Source organism: Chelonoidis abingdonii, chromosome 8, assembly GCF_003597395.2.
Source record: "Chelonoidis abingdonii isolate Lonesome George chromosome 8, CheloAbing_2.0, whole genome shotgun sequence".
NCBI classification, from domain to species: Eukaryota; Metazoa; Chordata; order Testudines; family Testudinidae; genus Chelonoidis; species Chelonoidis abingdonii.
In genome coordinates this window covers 78,482,257-78,495,878 of record NC_133776.1, presented here as the reverse complement: position 1 = coordinate 78,495,878, position 13,622 = coordinate 78,482,257, and the positions used below count along the sequence as shown (strand labels likewise).

The 13,622-nt window shown below is 47.6% G+C and overlaps 1 protein-coding gene across 4 annotated transcripts in view; it reads right to left on the bottom strand.

Annotated features, from left to right (window-relative positions):
* The window catches only part of BRWD3 (bromodomain and WD repeat domain containing 3), a 90,928-nt gene that overhangs the window by 10,221 nt on the left and 67,085 nt on the right, over positions 1-13,622 (bottom strand). For all 4 annotated transcript variants that reach the window (XM_032796949.2, XM_032796950.2, XM_032796953.2 and 1 more), the window contains 6 exons: positions 13,295-13,406; positions 4,400-4,461; positions 3,942-4,097; positions 3,198-3,318; positions 2,038-2,163; positions 1,868-1,949 (listed from right to left, as the gene is read on the bottom strand). In XM_032796949.2, the coding sequence (XP_032652840.1) occupies positions 1,868-1,949; positions 2,038-2,163; positions 3,198-3,318; positions 3,942-4,097; positions 4,400-4,461; positions 13,295-13,406 (659 nt within the window). The remainder of the gene's footprint in view (positions 1-1,867; positions 1,950-2,037; positions 2,164-3,197; positions 3,319-3,941; positions 4,098-4,399; positions 4,462-13,294; positions 13,407-13,622) is intronic.

Sequence of the window (13,622 nt, the reverse complement as noted above, 5' to 3'; positions counted from 1 at the left end):
ACTAGAGTATTTTTTTTTACTAGAACTTTCACTTCTTATATTTTAGTATCTTTAAACAGAAGCTGCTTCAACTCTCTGAGTTTAAAGCAACAAAGAGTCCTTTGGCACCTTATAGATTAACAGATGTATTGGAGCATGAGTTTGTTTCTGATGTGTGTGCGCGTATATAAATATATCTATCTATATAAATACAAAAATTAAAATGGATGGACGGATGGATGGGGTGGAGTCTTGTAAGACCCCAAAGAGAATATACAATGTATGTTCAGTGCTCTCTTATTTTTGAAGAAGTCTCTATTCATTTAATTACATACAGGTTACTAGAACAAGAAATAGCACAGGAGCACAAACAGAAGAACACTTTACTTGACAGGTAAAATGCAAGAGAGAGTACTGTACTACAAAAATATGCAACAAAACATATTTTATTAAAATTATTTATCCCACATCTGTGAGGAAAGAGACAATTCAGAGATGTTTTGTGCTTTTTACATTACTTTTTCAATGAAGCTAAACATTTAAACACGAAAGTCCTGATTGACAGTCCCCTTCTTTCCACCAAAAAAAAGCAAAACAACAAAAAACAAAACAAAAAACAAAACAAACAAACAAAAAAACCATGGGAGGAAGCTTACAGGGTGGAAAACTCCACAGTGAGCCCTTGTGGAGACTCCCACATTGTTCTGTTGGGGAGAAGTAGGATTTGCTGCCCTGAGCAATAAGCCACGAGGTTTGCCAAGTAAATGTGGATCCCAGGGTATCTGTAGGAGACCAGCAGCATCTGTGCGGATGAGTAGCTCCGGCACCAGTCCCAGCAATTCTAGTAAGTAGCATTACTGTCAAGGATTCACCGTAACTGCAGCTGCACCCAGGGACCTCTCTCAAAAGGAAAATCCTCACTGCAGACAGGGCTTCATAGAAAACTAATACAGGCCTGTGCTGTATTATCTTTTCTGGGTGAGCTGCGTGGTGCCAGAGGGTGGGGAAAACTGCGTTTCCCTCTCCAGGCCTGTCAACTCCTTCCCCCAACCCACCCATGCTTAGAGGAAAAAAAAATCTGCATTCACAACAATAGTGATTAGGACAAAAGTAACAACCACTCCTTTCTTACCCTCAAACACAATCATTCCACTGTATTCATTCTGGTCTATTATAAAAAGCTATGAATGATGCGTGATGCTTATTCATTTGGTACAGATGTTCATCCAGCAATCAGTTTTCATTCAAAGATTTGAATAATAGATATATTGGGGAAAGGGAGTTGGAGAGGGTGGAAAGCAGAGCCTGAAAGAACTAAAGGTAAAACTAAGAAGTTCTAGTTATTGGCAGTCACAACATCACAATGGAAACTGCTACACTGTAATATTCTTGAAAACTGCATTTTTCAAATAGATCAAAACAGGACAATTGTGTTAAACTTTGGAGCAGTTTCTGTCTGTCAGTCATCTTTACAAGGCAAAACCAAGAAATGAAAAAAAAGTAAAGTCTCAATAGACAAAATCCACTATGGTGCCACTTAGAAGGTGGGCAGATTGCAGAGAGATGACTGTCCACCTGGTTTCTTTGGAGTGAATAATATAATATTACATTACCTCATGCATTTCCCCTTGACTCTTAGCATTTCCTCTGTGAAACTCAGGCACTCTGTAAAGATCCAGATGGCTAGCCAGACTTCAAAGAATCAATCTTACTAAATGAGGAGAGTTTATCATTCCAAGACCATGCAACACAAGTTACACAACAACCATTCTTGTATCAAACCCCAAAAAACCATGTAAAAAAACCCATAACAATCTTTAAACTCCATCTATCTATTGAATAAAAAAGAGCTAATTATGCTTCTGATGATCATGCTTACTGCTCTTACCTCCTCCTCTTCATCAGTACTGCTTAGATCTTCTGCTTTCACTTTATTATATATATCCAATATATCACTACAACTCTGATCCCTGCAGAGCAACAGGACAAGTCAAAATACATTTCAGAACTGGTTTAGAAACCCAGAAATGCTGGCCTAAGGAAACACAATGTACTCACCCAATATAGCGAAGTAAGACATCTGTTACAATTTTGGCTGCTTTAACTATAGGACTGTCTGGCTCATTGAAAGTCCTAGCATTATGCTCGATGTATCGAACCTCCCACATCAATGCTGAGATTCTTCTGAGTGGGGGGAAGGAGATGAAAGAAAAATGTTACTTTCCTTTGGTGCCATAAAAAACTTAGAAAAGAGGTAGTCCCTGCAAGACCAGCACCAAGACACAAAGCCTCTCTTCAGATGGCCAGGATGTCTGGCACGTGCCAGGTTGGCAGAGGCAGGCTCCATGACCTATTACATGGTAAGGGGACTCACATGCCACAATCAACAATGAACGGAATTACCCCAGGTGGAAACAAATGCAGTGAAAGAACATGGCTGAGTAGTCCCGATGGTAAATGTTTGTCCTCGTAGGGAAAGGAGATGGGGCTAACAAAGGTATTATTTGCTGCTGCCCCAAATTCAGCTCAAAAAGTTGAGATGCTATTACATGAAGGCAGGAATATTTAACTGCCTCTAAGTTTGCTGCACTGCAGAGAAAGAATCGGGTGTGAGAGCAAGAAGAGGTGTGATCAAGCAAGTCAGAACTGCCTCCAATGTTTGCAGGATGGAGGACACAAGGCAGATGTCTCAGATTCAGGAAAGAGATCAAGATCCAGAAATCTGGTTTTATTTTTGCAATATGCCACACACACACACACACACACACACACACACAACACACACACACACACACACACACACACACACACACACACACACACACACACCCCCCCCCCCCCCCCATCAAGACCTATTTTTTGAAGATGGGGTATGGTATGGTCTTATGCTATAGACTCGCTAAGGACACTGATTACAGTAAGTGATAACAGTCACTGAAGTTAATTTGTTGAGTTGCAATACATTCAGCTCAGCAGATCATTCTAGTCCAGCGGTTCTCAAACTGTGGGTTGGGACCCCAAAGGCTGGCTTAGACTTGCTGAGAACTGCGACCAAAGCCCAAGGGCTGGCTCAGGCTTCAGTTCCTCCCTCCTGGGGTCATGTAGTAATTTTTCTTGTCCAAAGGGGATCACAGTGCAATGAAGTTTGAGAACCCCCGTTCTAGTGGGATACATGATAAAATACACAGGAATTTAAATGAGATACAAATCAAACTGACCTATAGAATCTGTTTTCAAGTCTCCTCCTGATTGTGGTGAGGTCAGTTGGGTAAGCAACTACAGTGCAATACATGGGATAGGCACTAAGATCCACTGGAACAGCAAAGGGGTTAGAAATATCTAAAAACAAAAAGATCAGAATCAATCAGTTAGGCTCTGCAGATGACAGCCCTGGCCGTATGATAACAACAGAATTAGATCCCTCATAAAAAGAAAAATCCAGCAATCATGGCCCAACGATAAATATATCTACAGTCATGTTGCTCAGTGAGCCATTCGGAATGCCCATGGGATGAAAATGAATTTCCCCTTGTATGAACTACTATATTTAAAAAATGCATTTTTAGTTAAAAACTGCATTTGAGATTTCAATGCCAGAAGCTGTTGCTGAAAACTGCCATCTCATACAACCTTTGAAGTAGGGGTGTCCAACATCAGAAATTGTAAACCAGATTCCTTCCTTATTTAACAACATTTAAATAAAATAGCTTCATACCAAGATTAGTTAAAACTAATTATATTTTGTTCAACAGGGACTCAGTCTAGCTCGCTTGCTATCATTAGACATGAATGGGAACAGGATCAAACCATATCAAGATGAAAGTGTGCCTGCAAAGGGTACATAGAGGAATAAGAGGCAATTTCCAATGGTTTTCTGTTACGTAAATTTCCCCCCCAAAGAGTCATTTGGCATCATGCTGATTTTATTGATGCTCCTGTAATTTATTTCAAGCCCAACATACCAAGGGTCAGAAGATAATCAATTCCCCTAATAACTCGTTCACATTCTTCATCTCTGGAATGGGCCCCCCATTCTCCTTCTTGGGGTTTATACAGCAGAGATGTCAGTTCCTCTGGGGACACAGGAACTCCAGCACCAACCTCATCTGGATAAGCAGCTAAAAGAAATGTGAAGAATTCAAAAAACAGTGAGCCATTAATGCCATCCTGGTATAATCGTGCTGACATGGAAATTACACCTCTACCTTGATATAACGCTGTCCTCAGGAGCCAAAAAAAAGTCTTACTGCATTATAGGTGAAACCACGTTATATTGAACTTGCTTTGATTCGCCGGAGTGCACAGCTCCCCCTCCTACCCCCCCGCGAATGCAGCTCTACCGTGTTATATCCGAATCGTGTTATATCGGGTCGTGTTATATTGGGGTTGCGGTGTATAATAAATTCAAAAGCATATTTACTTCCTTCTGGAACTGGTTCCATGTCCCATGGACTCATCTTTTCTCTTTCATTGTTGTCCCAGCTATTTAGAACAAATGAAAACCATATTACTTACACGCAAATATTTAATTTTTACCTATTTTCACTGATGCACGTAGGGTGTAAAATTTCTTTCAAAAGAGACTTGAAATAAAATGGCAGTGTGATCTTCCCAGAAGTATATTAGAGATGGGCCAGAGTCACAAGTGGATCTCAGCTTCTGTTATGATTGGGGGTATTTAGATCCAGGGTTTTAATTCAAGCCTCTCTCTAATACATAGAGTGCTGGTCAAATCTCAGCAACGTATCTGCCTTGGCAATGACAACAATTAATAAAACCTAATGTTTGGGAAGATTGTTTTACAGCAATCAATAACTACCATCACGAGAGAAAAAAAGTCAAAACAGCTTGGTAACCACTAACCACAGATTATTTTTGCAACCAGTGACTGATTTGTTAAAAATATTAATCTATGTTTTTGTCAGATGATATCTACCAGAAAAGGCTGTAATATAATAGCTACAGATCACTTTTGAGAATCCCAGTAGCGCTCCAGAATGACATACTATTTTGGTTACTACAACTACATGAACAGTGATATGCAAGGAAGAAACCTGCACAGCTTCTGTAACAGAAAATGGTGCTTTTCCAATTTGGTAGCACACTTTGAACAAGTCGACAAGAGGGTGGATAATGGAAAAATGGTTGATTTTATTTATTTGAACTTTCAAACGAATCCTTTGACTAAACAGGAGGCTATTAAGGAACTATTTTGTCATGGGACAAGGCACAGTCCTGCCATACACTAGCAAAAGACGGTTACTCACCTTTGTAACTGTTGTTCTTCGAGATGTGTTGCTCATATCCATTCCAGTTAGGTGTGCGAGCACCGCGTGCACGTTCGTTGGAGAAACTTTTACCCTAGCAACACTCAGTGGGCCGGCAGGTCACCCCCTAGAGTAGCGCCGCTGATATATATCCCTGCCAGCCCGTCTGCTCCTCAGTTCCTTCTTGCCGGCTACTCCGACTGTGGGGAAGGAGGGCGGGTGTGGAATGGATATGAGCAACACATCTCGAAGAACAACAGTTACAAAGGTGAATAACCGTCTTTCTTCGATGCTTGCTCATATCCATTCCAGTTAGGTGATTCCCAGCCTACCTAGGCGGTGGGGTCAGAGCGAGACGTTGCGGAATGTAAGACCGCTGAGCCGAAGGCGGCATCGTCTCTGGATTGTTGGACCAATGCGTAATGGTTGCAAAGGTGTGGATAGAAGACCAGGTAGCCGCGCGGCAGATTTCCTGTATAGGAACAGGGCCAAGAAAGCAGTAGATGAGCGCTTGAGCCCGCGTAGAGTGGGCGTTGAGATGGCCCGGCTGGACTTGAGCCAAGTCATAGCAAGATCGAATACTAGACGACGTGACCCAAGACACGATGCGCTGGGGGAGATTGCCTGCCCTTCATACGTTCTGCACCGCTACAAAGGGTTGCGGTGATTGTCGGAAGGGCTTGGTTCTCTCGATGTAGAACGTAGAGACCTCCGGACATCCAAGTATGGAGCTGTTGTTCTCGTCGCTGGTGAGTGAGCTTTGGAAAGAAGACTGGCAGAAAGATGTCTTGGTTCACGTGATAGGTGGAGACGACCTTGGGAAGGAATGCCGGGTGAGATCGCAGCTGTACCTTGTCCTTATGGAACACAGTATAGGAGGATCCACGTCAGTGACTGAAGTTCCGAGACTAATCTAGCCGAGGTAACAGTGACTAGGAAAGCTGTTTTCCAGGACAGGAACAGTAGCGAGCATGTGGCCAAAGGCTCAAAGGGGGGCCCCATGAGCCTGTTTAAAACAAGGTTCAGGTCCCAGGTAGGGGTAGGGGGCTTGACCTGAGAGTATAACCGTTCCAAGCCCTTGAGGAACCTGGAAGACTAGGGTGGGAAAAAATGGTACTGCCAGCTTCCCCCGGGTGGAAGGTGGATATAGCCGCAAGGTGGACTCGCAGAGTGGAGATTGCCAACCCCTGTTCCTTAAAAGATCATAGATAGTCCAGGATAGTGGGGATTGATACCGAACACAGAGAGTGGCCATGTTGGGCACACCAGTGGCAGAAGCGCTTCCATTTTGCGAGGTATGTCAAGCACGTGGAGGGCTTTCTGCTTCTGAGCAACACCTGTTGTACTGCGGCGAAACAGCTCAACTCCGACTGGCTTAACCAGACAGGAGCCATGCTGTCAGGTGGAGGGACTGTAGGTCCGGGTAGTGAAGCCTGCCGAAGTCTTGCGTGATCAAGTCCGGCCATAGCGGCAGGGGGATTGGGTCCGACAGGGACAGGTCGAGCAGCATGGAGTACCAAAGCTGCCTTGGCCAAGCCGGCCCGATCAGGATAAGGCGGGCTTTGTCCCTGCGGATCTTGAGCAGGACTCGGTGGACGAGGGGAAACGGGGGAAAGGCATAACAGAGGTGGCCCGTCCACGGAATCATGAACGCGTCCGACAGGGAGCCCGGGGAGCGATCCTGTAGGGAGCACAACACCTGGCATTTCCTGTTCATTTTGGACGCAAACAGGTCGATGTGGGGAAAGCCCCACCTCTGGGGGATTGAATGGAGAACGTCCGGGCGGATGGATCATTCGTGTGAGAGGAAGGACCTGCTCAGGTGATCTGCGAGCGTGTTTTATACCCCCAGAAGAAAGGAGGCCACCAGGTCTATGGATGGGGCTACACAGAAGTCCCACAGTCGGATCGCTTCCTGGCACAAGGGAGACGACCTCGTCCCCCCCTGCTTGTTGATGTAATACATGGCTGTTGTGTTGTCCGTGAATACTGCAACACAACGGCCGTGCAGGTGGTCGAGGAATGCTTGGCACGCCAGGCGGACCGCTCTGAGCTCTCGGACATTGATACGAAGTGTCAGCTCCCGGGGTGACCAAAGGCCCTGCGTGCGCAGGTGCCCTAGGTGGGCGCCCCAGCCCAGCGCGGACACGTCCGTTATTAGGGATGCGGAGGCCTGGGGAGGATGAAAGGGTAGGCCCGCACACACTTGGGATGATCTCTTCCACCAGTCGAGGGCGTTCAGAACTTCCGGTGTGACCGTCAGAATAATGTCTAAGGCATCCCTGTTCGGCCGGTAGACAGAAGCGAGCCAGGTTTGTAGCGGGCGCATCCGCAGTCTGGCATTTTTTGTAACAAAAACACATGCAGCCATGTGCCCCAAGAGAGTGAAGCAAGTACGGGCAGAGGTAGTTGGAAACCTCTGAAGACTTTGGACAAGGGAGACTATGGCCTGAAACCAGTGCGGGGGCAAACTGGCTGTTGCAAGGTTGGAATCCAGCACTGCCCCGATAAATTCTATTCTTTGCGTGGGTACCAGGGTGGACTTGTCCAGATTGATGATCAGGCCTAGACGTGTAAATAGCTCCCTGGTGTCGACATGGCTGATGACTTGAGCCTCGGAGGTCCCTCTGATAAGCCAGTCGTCGAGGTAAGGAAAAACATGTATTCGACGACGGTGTAGTGAAGCGGCGAGGACCGCCATACATTTCGTGAAGACCCGAGGGGCCAACGAAAGACCAAAGGGAAGGACAGTAAACTGGTAGTGAACCCGATTCACCACAAAGCACAGATACCTCCTCTGGGGGGTGGGGGGGGTAAATCGCAATATGGAAATATGCGTCCTTCATGTCGAGAGCGGCGTACCAATCGCCGGGATCCAGGGAGGGGATGATGGTCCCCAGGGACACCATGAGGAACTTGAACTTCTTGATGAACTTGTTCAGTTCGCATAGGTCGAGGATGGGCCGGAGGCCCCCTTTTGCCTTGGGGATCAGGAAATATCGGGAATAAAACCCCTTGCCCTTTAACTCCTCTTGTACCTCCTCTATAGCTCCGATTGATAGAAGCTTGTGAACCTCCTGCATGAGGAGTTGCTTGTGAGAGGGGTCCCTGAAGAGGGACGGGGAGGAGGGAGGGTGGGAGGGAGGCGGAGAGATAAACTGAAGACGGTATCCAAGTTCCATCGTACGAAGGACTCAATGATCCGAAGTCAACTGGGACCACGCCAGAAGGAACGAGGAAAAGCGGTTGGAAAACTGGAACGGATCCGAAGAGGAAACTGGCACACTGCTCTCGGGCGCACCTTCAAAAATTTGTTTTAGGTCCCGATGACGGTTTGGCGGGACCGGAATTGTTGCTTGCTGGAGGTCCCGACTGCCGCCTGCGGGTGGTACGACCTCTCCTACAGGCAAAATCCTGTCTTGGCCGAGGTGGAGGGTAAGGGAGCTGAGGTTGGGAACGGAATGACCGTCTCAGTCTGAGGGGTATGCATTCCGAGTGAACGCATGATAACCCGGTTGTCCTTCAGACTCTGCAGTCTGGGATCCGTCTTTTGCGAAAAAAGACCTTGTCCATCGAATGGCAAGTCCTGTATGGTATATTGCAGTTCTGGCAGTAGGCAGGACACCTGTAACCAGGATATGCGCCACATGGCTATGCCAGAGGCGACCGTTCTAGCCGCCGAATCTGCGGAATCTAGTGAAGCTTGCAATGAGGTTCTCGCAACCCTTTTCCCCTCCTCTAGGAGGGCTGTGAACTCCTGACGGGAGTCCTGGGGGACCAACTCAGTAAACTTGCCAACCGCCTCCCAGGTGTTATAGGAGTATCGGCTTAAGAGGGCTTGCTGGTTCGCAAAAGAAAGAGAGAGATTCCTGGACTGATGCCCTCATCATGGGGACCTCGCGTCTCTGAACATCATGTTGTTCTGGAAGCCTGTGCAGCGGCTTGCCTCCGTATCACGGGGGGAGGTCCTGCTGAACCAGTGGGGCCTCAGGTACCCGGTGCTCCCGAATGGCAAGAGCGTTGATGAGAGTATGAGGTTGCCTTGGGCTTGGTGGTAGGCCCAGGGTGTCCAAAAAGACACACTGGTTGGTCCGTGAATGATGGGACTTGAGTGTCCGAACCCCCAAAAGTACGCATACGAGAGGGGACGGATGAAATGGGACGGCCATGGGGGGAGCTGAAGTAGATCTGGACCAAGTCTCTGCGTCCGTAAAGTAATCCCCTTCCCTGCGTGGTACTAGGCGAACCGGGAACTGTGGCAGTGTTGAGAGTGGGACCGGGACCTAACCAAGCGTAGCGGTGCGGAGGGTCGACCGTGCCGACATCGTCATGCCTGGATCAGCTACGAGAGATGCCGGGTGCGGATCTGGAGCGGTGCCGACGGTAACGATGGAGACCGGTTCTCAGCGGTGCCGGATCGTGTGACTGACTGGGATGGACGAGGAACGGTACCGATGCTTAGGTGGGGAACTGGCGAGCAGCGCCGGGATCAGGAGCGGTGTCCCGCGACGAGAGCGATCACGGATCCCATGAGACCGATGGTGCTCAGTGTGCGGCGGGAAAGATGGTCGCACCATGGCAGGTTTGCCAGCACTGATGAGCCCGCACCGGCAGTGCTGGGGGTTGGAGACAGCTAGGCTCTGTGAGAGCAATGAGGTCCCGGCTGTTGAGAAGGTAATCCGGCGTGGATGGTATGACAAGCTCACCGGCAGCACGAGCTGGGAGGCTGGTAGGGTGTGCGAGTCTTGCGGATCGGGACCCGTCAACGCTCTTGTAGAGACCGAATTGAATGGTGCAGAGACAAGCAGTGCCGCGGCAGTTGGCGGTGCCGGGGATCCGACTTTGGAGCTGCGCTCTGACTGCGGTGTAAGCTGAGGTACCACAGGAGCCTTGGTGCTTCTTGCTCCTCGGGGAGAGCAGAATGCGCCAGCCGGAGGATTGGGCCGGTGATCAGGTGGTGCCGAGGAGTCTTCACTGGTGCTGGAGCAGAAGATGCAATTGTTCACTGGTGCCTGGAGTCAGTGCCGAGGATGGAGGAGTTAGAGCTGCCTCCATCAAAAGTTGCTTCAGGCGAATGTCCTGCTCTTTGTAAGGCGTTCAAGCCCGGACTAAAAGATTGGCACTCGTCCGAAGATGTGCCTCGCCAAGGCACTTTAAACAGGAGTCGTGCGGATCTCCTGTAGGCCATGCGGCCGACGACAGGCCGCACAGGGTTTGAAGCCCGGTGAACCGAGCATGGGCCCCAGTGCCGGGGAGGAGAAGGGGCGAACCCCGATCTCTTTAAACAATATACACAAACTATACCTACGTCACGGTAATAAAGCTAGAGAAAAACTATGTACAACGAAAAAACTATACAACGACGAATCGCTAGGGAGGTGGAGATCAGATAAGCTGCGCTCCACTGTTCAACGACCGGACACGGGCGGTTAAGAGGAACTGGGAGGAACGGACGGCCGGCAGGGAGAGCAGATATGGGAGTAAATCGAAAATTCTAGCTACAACGAGCTGAATCGTAGTGAGGTGGGCACAAGATAACGCGCCCCATGTTCCGAATTTCGGGCCACGTTAGTGTTTCGGTACGACGATCCGGCGAGTAAGAAGAATGAGAACGACGGGCGGTCAGGGTAGCAGGGGTATATATCAGGCGCCATAGCGGCGCCACTCTAGGGGGCGACCTGCCGGCCCACCGAGTGTTGCAAGGGTAAAAGTTTCTCCGACGAACATGCACGCGGTGCACGCACACCTAACTGGAATGGATATGAGCAAGCACTCGAAGAACTGGCTAATACCACAACCCCCCCTTCCCCCCAACCCCAAAAAAGCCACCATAGGGACAAATCCTTGTTTTTCAGTGTGACAAAACATTAACAGTAGGATGTCCCAAAGAACCACACTAGGACGGCTATACATATATATTTAGCAATGATCTGAAAAAGTGTGGAAACAATTAGGTGACACAAATTGCAGATGACTCAAAATGATGTTAGTTAAAACTAAAGAAGACTGAGAAACACTAGAATAGAAGTGGGCAAACTTTCTGCAGACCCCTGAGCTCCTGGCCCAGAAGGCTAGCTTCCAGCCCCTCCTCTGGATGTCCTCTCTCCCTAGCAGCTTCAGCTCACTGTGCTGCTGGCGCAATGCTCTGGGCAGAGGGGCTACGAGCTCCTTGAGGCAGTGAAGCTGCAGAGCCTGGCCTGACCCAGTGCTCTGTGCTGCATGGTGGCATGGCTGGCTCCAGCAGGGAGGCGCAGCTGTAGCACCACCAGTGCTCCAGCTAGCGTTGGAGGGAGCGGGGTGGGGGGTGGGATAGAGTTCGGGGTGGTGGTCAGGAGGCGGGGGTGCAGATAGGGATTGGACCGGTCAGAGGATGGGGAACAGGGAGATTGAATGGGGGAAGAAGTCCCGGGGGACAGTCAGGAAGGAGATGGGGGATTGGATGGGCTGGCAGGGGGCAGTCAGAGGCAAGGGTTCTGAGGGTGATCAAGGGGACAGGGAGAAGGGGTGGTTGGATGGGGCAGGGGTCCCCGGAGGGCAGTCAGGAATGAGAGGAGGGGTTGGATGGGACAGTGGGGGGCTGTCAGAGTGGGGGTTCTGGGGGCAGTCAGGGGACAGAGACTGGGTGGGGTGGATGGGGGAGGGGTCCCAGGGGCAGAGGGAGCATCAGGGGGCAAGAAGCAGGAGAGGTTGGATAGGGGGCAGGGCTGGAACATGCCTGGCTATTTGAGGAGGCACAACCTCCCCTAACTGGCCCTCCATACAATTTCTGAAACCCGATGTGACCCTCAGGCCAAAAAGTCTGCCCACCCCTGCACTAGAAGGATCCTAGAGAACCAGGCCAATGGGCAGCACAACATTAAATGAAATTCAGTGTTGACAAATGCAAGGTAATGCACATTGAAGGACAAATCTGAACTATTTACACACATTACTAGGTTTCAAATTAACTGTAACTATTCAAGATAAAAGCCTGAGTTGTCACAGAATTCAACACTGTATATGAATAGTTCAAATTATTATTATTTTCAATGTTAATTATATTACATCTTTAAACACTGAAATGCATCTGTTCCATGTGCAGCAAACAAAAAACGTTACACATAAATGAATGGAATAGACAATAATACTGTTAGTATTATCATGCCATAATACAAATCAATAGTATGCCCTCACCAGGAACACTGGCTCAGTTCTGGTCGCCCCATCTCAAAAGAGAGAACAGAAAAAGAAGGGGTCCAGAGATAGGTGATGAAATTTATTAGATGCAGGGAAAGACTTCCATATGAGAAGCAATTACAAAGACTGGGACTTGTTAGAAAGGAGACTAATAAAAAGGAGACATAGATGTATACAAAATAACGAATGGTATACAGAGGGAATCAGGTGTTCCTATTTAACCTTATAATAAAACTAAGGGACAGTCAATGGAATTGAAAGGCAAAGCTAAAAACTAATAAAAAAGAAACTTTTAAAAAAAGACAACATAATTCAACTGTGGAACTCACTGTCACATGATCAGTGAGGCTAAAGTTGAGTAGGATTCAGAAAGGGAATTCTACATTTTTGTAGATGAGAACGTCACGGTTACATTAGATAGGATTAATTTCTTAAAAACATTTAAAGCTTCATGCTCTAGCGCATGAAAGACAACCATTGGCCAGAGTGAGAATGAAACCTTCCCTATGAGCAGGTTATTTCAGAACTCCCACTACATGGTTTCTTGAACCATCTTCTGAAGCACTTAGTGCCGCTGTCAGAAATGGGATACTGTACGAAAAAGACCACAGTCTGATCTGGTAAGACAATTCCAGTGTAGCAAGAAGCAGGAACTCAGTGCAGTTGTCTGAGGCTCTAATTCATATCAAATTGGGATTTTAGTGCAAAATTATAGTTTTGGGAGTAGGTATGTCAGAAAGAAAGGTGGGCTGTTTGTTCACCTAATTTTTTTCCTTGATGCAAACATGTAAATTACATATAAATACGCAGAGGAGAAGAGACTCATAAATGCTTAGATATATCTGATATATTGCAACTATAGTAATCCTTACTGAACGCTGTAGCACTGGAAGGAACTATCAGGATATTCTGCCTGGAAAGGCTGCTGACTCTCCACCGTTCCAAACCACCAAGCATCATCTATTATACTGCGAAACCTATCCCCTGTAATTAAAATTTTTTTTTTAAAAAAAGTTACATTTAGCAATGGAGTAATGCAGATAATAATGTATCCATTTCTTATGTAACAGCTAAAACACCTTACTTATACAATAAAGTAAATAATTTACAAGAGTCTGTATGTCTGCCCCCTTCATCACCGCAGCATACAGGGGCCAAAAAAGACCAAAGGTGAGCATCTTTACATGGCTGGAGACTGAC